This window comes from Triturus cristatus, chromosome 4_2 (genome assembly GCF_964204655.1).
Source record: "Triturus cristatus chromosome 4_2, aTriCri1.1, whole genome shotgun sequence".
Classification (NCBI taxonomy): domain Eukaryota; kingdom Metazoa; phylum Chordata; class Amphibia; order Caudata; family Salamandridae; genus Triturus; species Triturus cristatus.
In genome coordinates, this window is record NC_140586.1 from 181,923,662 (window position 1) to 181,938,565 (window position 14,904).

The 14,904-nt window shown below is 41.4% G+C and overlaps 2 protein-coding genes across 3 annotated transcripts in view; both read right to left on the reverse strand.

Moving 5' to 3' along the window:
* Positions 1–9,252, reverse strand: part of LOC146833305 (uncharacterized) — a 328,801-nt gene extending 319,549 nt beyond the window's left edge. The window contains exon 1 of the mRNA XM_085601006.1: positions 9,215–9,252. The gene's annotated coding sequence lies outside the window, so the exon portion shown is untranslated. The remainder of the gene's footprint in view (positions 1–9,214) is intronic.
* A 3,365-nt stretch (positions 9,253–12,617) lies between these two features.
* The window catches only part of PDE6H (phosphodiesterase 6H), a 74,674-nt gene continuing 72,387 nt past the window's right edge, over positions 12,618–14,904 (reverse strand). For both annotated transcript variants that reach the window (XM_085601008.1, XM_085601009.1), the window contains exon 4: positions 12,618–13,582. In XM_085601008.1, the coding sequence (XP_085457134.1) occupies positions 13,506–13,582 (77 nt within the window). In that variant the 3' untranslated portion in view covers positions 12,618–13,505. The remainder of the gene's footprint in view (positions 13,583–14,904) is intronic.

Sequence of the window (14,904 nt, forward strand, 5' to 3'; positions counted from 1 at the left end):
TGCTTGTTTGTTACTATTTATGCAGTCTTGTTTGTCCACGAAAAAGTATTGATGAAACTGGATTGCGATGTATGTTTTTATTGCTTATTTGCTCTTTTATGGCTCCTTCGCAGCGGAATAAAGTTTTAAAACTGAACTGAACTGAAGTGCAAGGCTGTAGACAAACATAGAAATGCTTGGGATGTATTAGGATATCAGCAGGTATAGGACACTGTGGTTTATTAAACAAAGATGCAGGAAACGGGGGAGGTACCTACGTAAGTATAGGAAGAGAGATGAATAGATGAGGTAAAGGTGGGTTGCCCCCCCATCCTTAAGCAAGAAACTGTGAGGGTAGACTGGGAAAAGGCACAGAAGGCGTAAAAGGTTTGTAATGTAAAACCCAAACAAGGGATCTATGTGATCCTGGAAAAAAGAGAAGAAGAGAATTTTTTTGACTGAAGACCATTTACCAGAATGGCTTCAACATCCAGTGGGAGCCATTTATGTAGGGACAATGGAGAAACAGGTTCTACTCCAGAAATATGTATGCCCATGTAACAACTCCCCAGAGATTCTATTCTCTCTGACCTATTCAAAACTCCCCCAAAACCCACAAACATCCAGTCCTGATGGCCAGCTTGAACACCCTATTTAGTGACAAATACCACAGACTCAACTTCATTAAAGTTGACCTATTCTTTTTTTTATACTAAGGATGTGCACTTCTGGAATCAGATACTTTTTATTTTCTTAGATTCAAAGAACACAGAAATGTATTTCAGGGGAAAATCTCAGATTACCGTACCAGAAATGTGAACTGCACATCTCCATGTCTGAAAATGGGAAGGCCAAGGTCCATTTCTCTACCATCGACCTCAATAGCATCATCACATTGTTTGATACTATCAAGGTCTTAAAAGGTTCTGTGATGTTAACACTGGCACAAAGTCTATCAACTCTACTGACTGCAACTCCACTATCTCACCCATCGCCATGCCTGCAACTCCCTATCATCGCCCACACACCAGTTGGAGAATTAAACGAGAAAGCATGATACCAGTATAACTCAAGGTAGTCTGAACTATAGCCTGCAATAAAGCTACTCCTACACTGATAGATAGAAATATAGCCAATGACCAAATCTACAGGCTTTTTACTAGCAGCAATTCCCCTTAGTTCAGCCTCTGTCAACCAACCTACCGATCCGGTGCACCAGCATCAATGCAAAAGCACACAAACTCACTCTCTGCAGAAAGACTCAAGACCGCTGGGTGGTTGGATCTTGTGAAAACATTTGATGTGATTTGCCTTCAGGAAACCTGGGCCACTGAGTGCAATTATTATCTGGACGGCTATAAAACTCTCTTTGTCCCAGCAACTCCATCTTTGTCAGGGAGAGCAAAGGGGGGGCTTGTTACCTTTGTTTCGTTGGCCTTCCCTGATATTGCAGTATCCGTACTCCATGTCTCGCCCAATGTACAAGTGTTGTCACTATCTAGTGGCAAGAGTAGACTCCTCTTGGTAAATTTTTATAATGCGGGAGCCATTTTTGAGGGTGAGGGTAACATAACGCAGCTGGGGTCAGTATTACCGGATTGTACACTGAATGCCCAGAACTGTCATCATATGTTCTTAACAGGGGACTTTAATATCCACATGTGTGGGGACATCAGAAAAGGAGGAGTGGAAGCCATGGGTTGTGCACAACAATCGGGCCTGCGCATGGAGCATACCGCCCAGGGAACACAGCTCAACACTTTTCTGCTCAAATGCGACTTAACATCAGTCATAAATAAGTTGCCCCCTGGGTAAACCGACATTGCCCCTACTTTTAGTGGCAGAGGGGGTGAGACTTTTATAGATTTTACTTTTGTATCTACCCCCTTCTTTGCTTTAGTTACAGACTTCCTAATTCAGACAAGTGGATTTAGTGACCACAACCCCATCTGTATCACTACAGGCTGGCCCCAAGTATGTGGACACTCTGAGGTTGGCGGGGGAGTAGCCCCTGTTAAAGTGGCCGAGAAGGGGAGGAGTTTAAAATGGGGGTGCATAGCCCCAGATTTCATCCATGAGTCCCTCACAACTCAGTGTCTTAGGGAGTTTGCCACCTGTCTCGATGGGGAGGCTGGTGCCTCTGACATCTTGGGTACTTTCAGTACCATGTCAACAATCATATGGAGGTTACTACGTGCCCCGGATGGGGGCAGGGAGCCCGCAGGCCCAAGATGGTTTGACTCTGCATGCTCCCAGGCTTCTAGGAAGTTGAGACAGGCTCTGAGCAACAAGCCCCGTGACATGGTGGTGGTCAAAGGTCTGCGTAGAGCATATAAGGTTGCGTTAGCAACCCGTAAGTCCACCTTGAAAGATGAGGCTTGGTCGGATTTAGTGGCGGCAAGCACTCTGCGAAACAACTCTAAGTTCTGGGCTATTACTAATAGCCCATTTCTCTCAGAAGAGAGTGCTCACCTATTGGAAGCCCACATCACGGAGGACGATTGGGTTCTTCATTTTGAGGGTATCTTTCAGCCAGATTCCACGCCTAGTGAGAGGCAAAACAGGGTGGAGGGTAAGGCGGATCTCGTCTTCTCAGAATTAGAGGCTAGAGCAGGCATACAGGGCTTGACAAAGAGAAAAGCCCTGGGGTCAGACGGGATCCCACCCGATCTTTATCTCGCCCATATAGATACATGGGCGCCTGTCCTTACTGCTGTCATCAACGCCTCGGTTTGGGCTGGCCGACCCGATTCCTGGGCTTTATCGACCACAGTCCAGACTTTTAAAAAGGGCAACCGGGATAGCACCTAATGCTATAGGCCCATCTCCCTCCTGGATTCTGTGGTGAAGGTGGTGGGCCGCATGATACTTGAAAGGCTGGTATCTTGGGCAGATGAAAGTAATTTATTTTCTGAGATCCAATATGGGTTGCCTCCCGGGCGTTCCACCATGGAGCAGTGTCTCACCTTGTATCTTGTCTTGAACAAGTATACGGTGGTCCGTGCCTGTCCCATATACTTTGCTTACATGGACCTGTCCTCAGCCTTCGACTGTGTGAACAGGTCCAAGTTATGGCAGATGATGGCTCCTGTCGGTATTGATAACAACATCATCTGTTTTTTTAGGGATCTTCGCCGAGACTTTAGGGCAGGAGTACGCTACTCAAAGGATTTGAAAGTGTCCTGCCAACTCAACATAAAGAGGGTGGTGCATCAGGGGTGTATCCTTTCTCCCTTTCTTTTTAACTTATATATTAATTCTCTGGAGAATTTAGATATTAAAGCAGACACCCCACAGGTAGGTAAGCGTAGTCTGCCGGTCCTCTTATATGCGGACGATGCAGCCCTCCTGGCGAGGATTGCAAGGGGCTTACAACTTCTCCTTAATTCTTTTGCTTCTTTTATGGAGGAGTTGGACTTATCAGTAAACCATTCCAACTCATATATCATGCAAGTGGTCCCTGGTAAGGTGAAGGCAAAAGAGCCCACTTTTAAATTAGGACGTTCGCCAATACCTAAAACTAACGTCTTTTCCTACCTGGGAGTTTTATTTGACGACTCCCTGAGCTGGAGCCCCTTGATTAACCGTAAGAAACGGGACCTAGTGAAAGCCTCCACAGCCGTTTTTAACTTTGGCAGTAGAGTGGGCAGGAAACCAATAGTGGCCCTCCTGAAGATTTATCAAGCAAAATGTATCTCTAAGGTTAGGTATGGGAGCGAGATATGGGGTCATATTGAACTTGGGGCCGTGCAGAGCACCGAGAACTCATTCTTGCGAGGAGTCCTCTCTGTTCCGCAAAGTACCCCATCCTATGTTGTGCAGGAGGTATGGGGGATGTCTTTCCTTGCTGATGACTTAGCTTTCCGCCCTTTGTCCTTGTGGCTCAAAATGTGGTCTAAGCAGGAGAATTCACTTAGTAAAGACATCATACGGGACTGTCTCTTACTCGATCATGCTTCACGCATCTGTTGGCTCCAGTACAGAAGCATTGGCCTCGCCAGGCTTGGAAGAGCTGATCTTTACACGAACCCAGAGGGTATTTGCAAAATGGACCTCATTTGGGTCAAGGAGGGTTTTTTAAGAAATTGTCATCATGATAGAGAGGATAAAGAGTTGTGTAAACCGACTGTGTGAAAATATGTTATATTGAAAACTTTGCTTAAAAGTACCTATGAACTGTTTCTACTGACGAGGTTCCGGCTCCACCTCTTTCACTATTTATTGGCATACCCCCAAGGTTCCCACAGAGGTCATTGCCTCATGTCCTGTGGCTGCGATGGAGAGTCTCCTCAGGACATGATGCACTTTTTAATGTTTTGTACCTTTTATGTTGCACCCAGAAAATTATTTATTATCCCCATTTTAAAACATTTTGGGTTTTAGGAGGGCATGGCCAGCATTTATCTTTTTACAACTTCTCTCTCTAGAGATACAGTTTTTTACGGGATGCCATCAGACTTCGGAAAAGTCGCGACTATTATTTGTATTGCCTATCATGTATTTTACCTTGTGTTTTGATTATTTGGATTTTGCTACATCTGTGAATTTGTATTGTACGATGATATTTTGTAGTTGTTTGACTTTTATGGTGTTATCCTTAAAGCCAAATAAAGTTTATTGATGATGGATGATGATGACTCAAGAACGCCTAAGCATCATTCACATAATAATTGTGATTGTTCATCTGATACTTCTTATAGACACTTACTACTGACCAGAGCACAAATATCTTATACACCCCTCAGAACGAAGGGGAGTATAGTGCATGATGAACATTTATAAAGTCCATCAACCACAATCTCCATCTCTCTCCCACAATCACTCTCTTCATATAGACAACAGTCCTAAACCTCATTACACCTCAATCAACACATCTACCCCTGAGTAGCCCAATGCACACACCAACTCCAGTGCTCTGAAGCATTACTTGAGGCATATTAACTTGAAGGCACACACAAACCAGAATACTTTGTGATCACCGATCCAGCATCAAATCGAATTACCAAAATTCCCAATCCTACGTTTTCTAAATTCAAATAAAGATCAATCTGCCAAAGCAAACTCAGGAAAATCACCTCCTGTCGACATAGGGACCCATTGCTACTCAAAAAAGCAAAGCTGCTCTCCTGAACTGTAGATCTTTGGTCTCTAAGACAACTTCCATAACCGCATTCATCCAAAAGTGTGGCATTGATGCTACTGCACTCACTGAAACTTGGTTCAGCTGATCCTCCTTCCCAATATCTTATCACTAAGATACAATCTCCACTGCCTCAATGGAAGAGAAACATTTGATGTGGGTGTCTAGCTTGATCCACCAGGAGTCCCTTCCTTAAATGCAAACCGAATAACTCAGTAAACTCCTTAATCAAGTGCCGCACAGTGAAGTTGGCCAACAGAACACTTAAAGCTCAGAGGCTGAATATCCAATGCCAACCAACTGACAGAAACAATAGTCTTATTGTTAGTTTCCCTGATTATACAACTGATAACATCGCCTCCTGTTTGGATTAGATTTTTTTCCTGTGGGATTTCAGCCTCCACTGGGAATAAAATAAAGACCCCCAAACAAACATAATTCTTGAAGAAATCATTCCTATCATACAATATCCTACTACAACTATGAACCCTATCTACACACAGACATAGTAGCCTTCTTTTGAGGTAGAGATAGAAGAGGGTTGCAGAGAGGCAAGGCAAAAAGTTTTGTGTGCATTTGTGCACGCCTGTGTTTTTATCCATTAGCCTGCTAAAGCCAGGTCTATTGGCTTTGTCAGAGTTTCTTTCACTTTGTAAGAACCTTTACTAAACACTGGATTCTTTCAAATACTTTTCGCTTACAACTGTTTGGAACACATCAGTGATTTAATAAAAACACAGATTATTCTCTGTATCTTTCTGTAACTGTTACTTGACAGAGTGTACTGTTACCAAGCAAGGAATAAAATGAGTTTCAATAAAAAACATGTGAGAAGAGCAAGTGAGAAAATGTGCAGTAGCCAAAATAGCGCAAGAGTGTGGAAAAATAAACCACAAAAGCATATTTTTAACTGGTTCTGATCTGCTTACGTTCGTTCTTCGAGGCTTCACATCTATACCACTTTATACATGGGCATTTTTATAAGTATCTTTTTCCAAAAGTATACCTATTTTCTTGAATCAGATGAAAGCCCACATTATTCCAGATTCAGCACAGAGCCAAGTTCCACACTGCACATTTCTGAGGGATGTAACATCTAGATGTGGATTTAAACCAGTACTCATTATGTTCATTTTGATTGTTTGAGTGATGAATGGCATTTTGTGCCCTGTGTTGAAAATAATAGTTGTAATAGCAATTTCACAAATGGCAAACTTGTATGCAGCATTCGAAATATAATTTTGTAAGTTGCACTGCACAGATAAAGTACAATTCATTTCTACATTTTAGAAATTTCTTGTCACTCTCATGGTTGTCAACATTTTCTGAATTACCTAGAGATCATTAAACATTATGCACATGGTGAAATATCCTTTTATCAGTTGTTAACAATAATACTAAAAACAGTATAAATAAACACAAAGAAAATAATAGCAAGCAAAGAAAAAAATATGAAGAAAGTCTTGAATGTACTTGGAATACTTTCCTTTTTAGTATTACAACATCTGGGTAACAACAGAATGACAATGACGATTCAGTTGTGATTAGAATATATGTAATGGTTGCGTGACAGAACACAAAAATATTGTGCTAAAAAAACATGTAGTTCTAATATCAAGTAGCAAACAATTTCTAATGTACATATAGATTCACTTTTCTTCGCTCCACATCTACTTTCCTTGAAAATATATATCTCGTCGAGGTGCATATGTGTGGAGTTAAATATAGTACATCTATACTTATCAACATTTACATGCATTCACAATATTTTAGTAATTTATGTCCATCATAACATGTTTTTGTAGTACAATATTTAAAACTTTATTTTGGTAGTATACAATTAGTAATATATATATATATATATATATATATATATATATATATATATATATATATATATATATATATATATATATATATATTCACTGAAAAAACCATAGGTTTCACACATGTTATAGTTAGCTGGACATTTTACTGATAAAAAACCAATGAAATTCCCCCGTTATAGTTACTGTAGGCAACTATAACTCACGCGACCGCAATCCTCTGCTGATGCTAATACTGTATTTAGATACTTATTTGCCCATATCTTCTTCCATTAAATTTTAGCTATACATATATTACAAATATTTTTTTTTCATAAAGACACATATGTCATCAGCAGAGGATTACGGTCGCGTGAGTTATAGTTGCCTACAGTAACTATAACGGGGGAATTTCATTGGTTTTTTATCAGTAAAATGTCCAGCTAACTATAACATGTGTGAAACCTATGGTTTTTTCAGTGAATTAGCAAGGTTTTTTAAATGCTATTTCCTAACTATAACGTGTGTGAAACCTATGGTTTTTTCAGTGAATTTGTACGGTTTTTTAAATGCTAAGTTACTTTACGCCATTTGTGGCGTGCGCGCCCACTTAACGCAGTTCGTTCCGTGCACGGTTTTTATCAACTTTAATAAGCCCTGTACATTTGGTGGCCTTCGGCCACCAAAAGCACAGGGGGTGAGGTCAATGTGGATAGTGTTTTTTTTATTTCGATTTTATAATTTCATGTTGCCAAAATTACGTTTTTTGTTCTCTATTAATAAGCCCTGCACATTTGGTGGCCTGCGGCCACCAAAAGCACAGGGGGTGGGGTAAGTGTGGATAGTGTTTTTTTTATTTTTATTTTTTTACCGTAAGCGTACGGTAAGCTTACGGTAAGCGTACGGTAAGCGTACCCCGCGAAATTGCCGAAAAAAAAATAAAACCGTTTTTGCTCTTGGGGGATGTTTGGGGACTCCCTCAACATGACTATGTGGGAGGGAGTTGTCAAAACAGCCCCGTAACATGTTTTTGGCCATCATGTTTGATAAACAACACTCAGTGCGAGAGACAAAATGGCGGACGCCGCTTCCTGGTTTCGGCCGATTCGAATGTTTACTAAGATCTAAGAGCCAATCAGAATCGCGCTCGCGCACGCCACCGTAAGCTTACGGTAAGCGTACGGTAAGCGTACCGTAAGCGGGCTCAGATATATATATTGATTTAAAGGCTATTTTCTCAGAATCTACTGAACAGATTTACACCAAACCTACAAAAGGCACTTCCTTGACCTAGGGACTACCTCTCTGCCAAATTTCTAGTAATTCTGTTCAGCCGTTCGGGCTGTAGCTCGTTCTAAAGGTCCTATGGAAAAATGCATGGGAAAAACGCGTTTTGGGACCCCCCTTTTATCTCAGCCCCCGCTTGACGAATCCCCCCGAAACTTTCAGGGTAGGAGCGGAGCGTAGCGCCCCACCTATTTTGAGAAATTCGCGAGGATTCGTCGACCGGCGCCAAAGTTATTCAAAATAGAATGTTGAGGTTTTCCTATGGAAACGTGGTCCTAACTATAACTACCTACTGGCGACCGCCAGTAGGTAATATATATATATATATATATATATATATATATATATATATATATAAACAAGATGTAAGGCCCAATACTGAAAATATCGCATTTATTCAAGGCACAGCAGCACACAAAAGCTTCCATCACCTTACGCGTTTCAGCGTTCAATGCCGCCTTGTTCACAGGTGGAAACAATGTCTTTGCATAATGCAGACGTGCTTGCTTAAGAAATCAAAGTCACATGACTAGTTCATACAAAATACATTTCCCATAATGCAGGTCAAATTCTTGTAAATATTCAGGTAAGGAAATCCTCGTTTTCAATTGCACCTGCATGATGTTTGTGTGGACAAATGAATGAAAAAGTCATGTACAAAATAATAATTGCGAAGTGCTCAAATGTTTTCAAGTGCCCTGAAAATGCTTGCCTTCCAGCACGATCACAGGGGAAATCCTCCTCTGTGAATCCCTTCCTCGCGCACACGATGTTGGCTGAAATAGCTTCTCCTTAAATAGGCACGTGAGAGCAAGTGGGTCATGCTCCCGATTAAACATCACAACATCTCCTCCGAACCACAGGAGCCCCCGACCCTGCAGGGCGGCCTCACGGACAATGGGCACGGAGCAGCCCATCAACTTCACACAAACAAGATGTGAGGCCCAATACTGGAAATATCGCATTTATTCAAGGCACAGCAGCACACAAAAGCTTCCATCACCTTACGCGTTTCAGCATTCAATGCCGCCTTGTTCACAGGTGGAAACAACGTCTTTGCATAATGCGGACGTGCTTGCTTAAGAAATCAAAGTCACATGACTAGTTCGTAAAAAATACATTTCCCATAATTCAGGTCAAATTCTTGTAAATATTCAGGTTAGGAAATCCTCGTTTTCAATTGCACCTGCATGATGTTAGTGTGGACAAATGAATGAAAAAGTCATGTACAAAATAATAATTGCGAAGTGCTCAAATGTTTTCAAGTGCCCTGAAAAATGCTTGCCTTCCAGCACGATCACAGGGGAAATCCTCCTCTGTGAATCCCTTCCTCGCGCACACGATGTTGGGCACTTGAAAACATTTGAGCACTTCGCAATTATTATTTTGTACATGAATTTTTCATTCATTTGTCCACACTAACATCATGCAGGTGCAATTGAAAACGAGGATTTCCTTACCTGAATATTTACAAGAATTTGACCTGCATTATGGGAAATGTATTTTTTACGAACTAGTCATGTGACTTTGATTTCTTAAGCAAGCACGTCTGCATTATGCAAAGACATTGTTTCCACCTGTGAACAAGGCGGCATTGAACGCTGAAACGCGTAAGGTGATGGAAGCTTTTGTGTGCTGCTGTGCCTTGAATAAATGCGATATTTCCAGTATTGGGCCTCACATCTTGTTTGTGTGAAATTGATGGGCTGCTCCGTGCCCATTGTCCGTGAGGCCGCCCTGCAGGGTCGGGGGCTCCTCTGGTTCGGAGGAGATTTTGTGATGTTTAATCGGGAGCATGACCCACTTACTCTCACGTGCCTATTTAAGGAGAAGCTATTTCAGCCAACATCGTGTGCGCGAGGAAGGGATTCACAGAGGAGGATTTCCCCTGTGATCGTGCTGGAAGGCAAGCATTTTTCAGGGCACTTGAAAACATTTGAGCACTTCGCAATTATTATTTTGTACATGACTTTTTCATTCATTTGTCCACACTAACATCATGCAGGTGCAATTGAAAATGAGGATTTCCTTACCTGAATGTTTACAAGAATGTGACCTGCATTATGGGAAATGTATTTTTTACGAACTAGTCATGTGACTTTGATTTCTTAAGCAAGCACGTCCGCATTATGCAAAGACATTGTTTCCACCTGTGAACAAGGCGGCATTGAACGCTGAAACGCGTAAGGTGATGGAAGCTTTTGTGTGCTGCTGTGCCTTGAATAAATGCGATATTTCCAGTATTGGGCCTCACATCTTGTTTGTGTGAAGTTGATGGGCTGCTCCGTGCCCATTGTCCGCGAGGCCGCCCTGCAGGGTCGGGGGCTCTTGTGGTTCGGAGGAGATTTTGTGATGTTTAATCGGGAGCATGACCCACTTGCTCTCACGTGCCTATTTAAGGAGAAGCTCTTTCAGCCAACATCGTGTGCGCGAGGAAGGGATTAACAGAAGAGGATTTCCCCTGTGATCGTGCTGGAAGGCAAGCATTTTTCAGGGCACTTGAAAACATTTGAGCACTTCGCAATTATTATTTTGTACATGAATTTTTCATTCATTTGTCCACACTAACATCATGCAGGTGCAATTGAAAACGAGGATTTCCTTACCTGAATATTTACAAGAATTTGACCTGCATTATGGGAAATGTATTTTTTACGAACTAGTCATATGACTTTGATTTCTTAAGCAAGCACGTCCGCATTATGCAAAGACATTGTTTCCACCTGTGAACAAGGCGGCATTGAACGCTGAAACGCGTAAGGTGATGAAAGCTTTTGTGTGCTGCTGTGCCTTGAATAAATGCGATATTTCCAGTATTGGGCCTCACATTTTGTTTGTGTGAAATTGATGGGCTGCTCCGTGCCCATTGTCCGTGAGGGCGGATGTTTCAGAATTCGGCTAAAACCTCCACCAGAACTGTCTTGTATAAAAATACACAGTACTGTCTTGTATGTCTTGTGTAATCTTCACAGATACCTGCAATAATATATATGAGGAATTTTGAGGCAGAATGTATGCAAATACTGCTGCCATTTAATTTATGGTATTGGTCTGAAATTCCTGTTTGTTTCTTTGTTCAGGCAGCTTCTGCATGTGTCCTGATTCCAGGCTGAAGTCCATTTACACAGGGACGCAAGAGGTTTTTCAGGTTACTCTGAAGACAGTAAGTTTCTTTTCATTCTCTATAATGGTTAATAAAACAAATCGTATTAAAATGTTCATTTGAGTGCCCCGCTTTGTTATAAAATAAGCAAGCCTCGTCTTTGCGACAGTGCTAGAAAATGTGATGCACAGTGAAATGCAGTCTCTGTTGATATGTTTCCACATGTGTAGAAGGAAGCTAGATCTAAAGTGAACTACAAGCAAACTCCTCATCTAGAGAAGAAGCGACTGATAGTGCAGTTGGAATCAATGTCAGAAAACATTAATAACCATGAGAAGACATTTCTAAAATCACTCGAAAGGAGCAATACACTCAACAGATTTTTTCAGGAAGACCTCTTTTTAAACAGTCTGAGAAAACTGGGCTAAATGCATGCCTTTATAGTTTCTGACCTGTTTCCAGGTTCTTCGCTTTTTTGATATATTTATCTATTTTAATTTTTTTATTGTTTGAAGTTTTTTGATAGTTTGCAAATACATTTTGTCAACAAAATTTATTTTATTCACACTGTACTTTTTGTGATTATGCCTTCACAGGTAATTACATGGAGTAAAGTGTCCTTACACATAAATCATACAGACAACATTGAAAACATATTATTTTAATATTATGTTAATCTACTTGGGGCAGAGCCCTAGGTTCAAATTAATGAGTCATTTTCCATACACAAGTCAGACTTATGCATAGAAAACTAAAAGTGGAAACTCTCCAAGCATACCATACAGGTGGTCTACAAGGTACGATTTGTCTGCAGAAATGTCACTTATGAAAACCTAGTAGCTGTTGGTATTATAGGTGATGCCTCAAGGGGTCGGTCAGGATGATGTCTCAGAAGTAAGGAGATCTCGCACAAATGTGTACCTTTGAGGATTATCTATTCACAATCATCTGCGATGCCTTTTTGATTAGTACTTGCTTTCTCACATTAACACCTGAATGAAACAGGTTTAAGTGGTCCAGAGATCCTTGGACTACCCAGTATTCCCACATGGCTGAAACAAGGGTTACCTTACTGGGAAACATACTTCCAAGTAAATTTCTTAATTGATAAATGTCCTTAACACTACATTTGGTGATCCTCCACACTTATACAAGTAGTGGAACCAGGCTATGCATGGGAAGTTACCCAAGTTGCTTAACACCCTCATTTTGTGACTCCTGTGTACAGGTCTAACTCTTTGCTATGGCAGTGCACCTCGTCTCCTATGCATTTGATTTTCAGAGAGGATTTAAAAAAAAAAAAAAATGTAAACTTAATGTACAAAAAGGAATGCTTGACGTGCATGGTCAGATTTCATCTCAATAGCTTGTCTGCACTTTGTGGGCCACCTGAGGTTGTGTTCTTGTGAAGTTGGTTCTCTAGGAAGTGGATTTGTCACCATTGAAATGTATTAGATGCGGGGTGTCCTCCCAGAGTGGTGATGAACATTCTGATCAGTAGCCTCTGAAAGTCTAACCTTGAGCCCTCGTGGGTTCAGAACCAGTCCCCATATTCTGGAGCCATGAATGTGTTTAGTACTGGGTGTTCCTTGGGCAAACTAAAACACAGTGAATCTTTAGCCGTGTAGATTCAAGTTCCTACTGCAGTGATTCGCTTAGAGAATACTATCGCAGATTGACTTTTGGCCGCTTCAACTCAGCCTTTACTCTTTTCAAATAAATTATCATTAAATTAGATACAAGTTACAGCTAACATGGAGTGTTTCGGTGCCCAGGTATATATGTCACTCATCTTCTCAGGTAATTACTAGCCATATAGATTCCCGTTATAGAGGTCCACCCCAAATGATTAACCAGGTTCTGTTTCAACGAAGTTGAGCCATATCTGCTCTGGCCCAGTGGTGATAACAGAAATAGCGAAAAACTTTTCTGCACAACATGTTTGCGGCAGATCGCTGCCAAGAAATGCAATCCTCGTGCACAACACCACACAGGACGTGCATCTCAAGCCCCAAGAAAAGAGTATTTATTGTGCGCCGCTCATCTGGTTCCTATAATCGATACAAGCAAACACATCACAACAAACTACAGGCCTCGTCACGGTGCACGCTTCTAAGGTACAGGTGAGAGTACAAGAAGTGCGGCCATTTGTTGTGCTCGAGCTCTTCTGATTGGATGGCCGCACTTTGTTCTAGATGATTCCAAACTGGGCTAGCTCGTGGAGTTCCAGGTGACTGAACGCCTCCCAGGGGCAGATGACGGTGATGTCTGAAAGAGGCAGAAAGAGATACAGAGTTAAAGAACCGTATAAATAAGGGGGTGCAGCACAGTGACATGCGCTATTTGTACAGTGAAAGGGGAGGAGGCCGAAGGAGCACGTGGTCCAGGCTTTTTTATCATGGCGGCTTGCTCTTAAGTGGACAGTTGTAGAAATACAGAACCTAAACTCAGGAAATGCTGGTTGCAAACTGTGTTGCAACAGCCAGTGACTAGCTTGTCCAAAAATAGGTGGACACAGAATACAAAGAATTTGTACGAAGTACGACACAGGGACGATAGCAATAAACTGTATTATGGGACGCAGCAAAAGAACAAAGCAGAGCTTACCCTGAAAAGCGGGTCAAGGACTAAGGGGGAAACTAAATAAAGGGAATAACGTAGGGTTTATGTGCATCACAGGACCTGAAATATGTATTTGCATTAGAAAATTGACAGAATAAACATTAGTTTTATTTAAGAAGCATTTTGCTCAGGCAGGGTATTTTTTTGTCCTCCTATAACATCAATAAAGGTATTCAGAGCTTGAATTCAGCAAGTTAAACGCAATTGTAGCAGTTTTTTTCCCCAGCGTGGGAAGATATTCGCAACTTGCATTCCTATTCATGCTCAACGACCAATTTGCTATGTTTTTTTTAGAGTGAAACATACGCTCTTATGAATTAGCTATTGATATTTTAAATCATCGGACTGATTTTTTTCTTGACCACTTTAGACTTCTATTTCCAAATTATGACTCTTCCCATTTCTCCCAGATCTCCCAAAATTTGACCTTTTTACTTTTCTTCAGTGAACTCCTACAGTCTAGCAACCTTATTCTCTGAATGGATGATACCCACTCTAGTTTAGTTGGAGGTGTAGGTAATATCCATTTAATGCAAATCTCCCTCCTTCCCAACAAGATTAGTATAAAAATCAGAGATTTTTGATTTCTGGATAATTTGTTCCCCCCTCTTCTACCCCACAGATAACCGTTTGGAGGCTTACCTTAATATCTTGACTTATAACATCTCTAACCGTCTTACCCACTTCTAGCCAGAAGGGTTCTATCCAAGGGCACCGCCAGAAAATATGGACATTACCATAACCGTCCACCCTGGGACACCCCCACCCTTCACTTTCCACGCTCTTCCTTAAAGTTCCACCTTTCACTTGCCACACAGTCCTCTTTCTTCCGTGAAAAGAAGACAACCCTAAGTGCACTGATAACACATTACACCAGAATCATTAACACCCGTTCACACACACCAACACTACAATAGCCAGACCCAAAACTAATGCAAATTTCAACACAGTTATCACAACCTAAAATC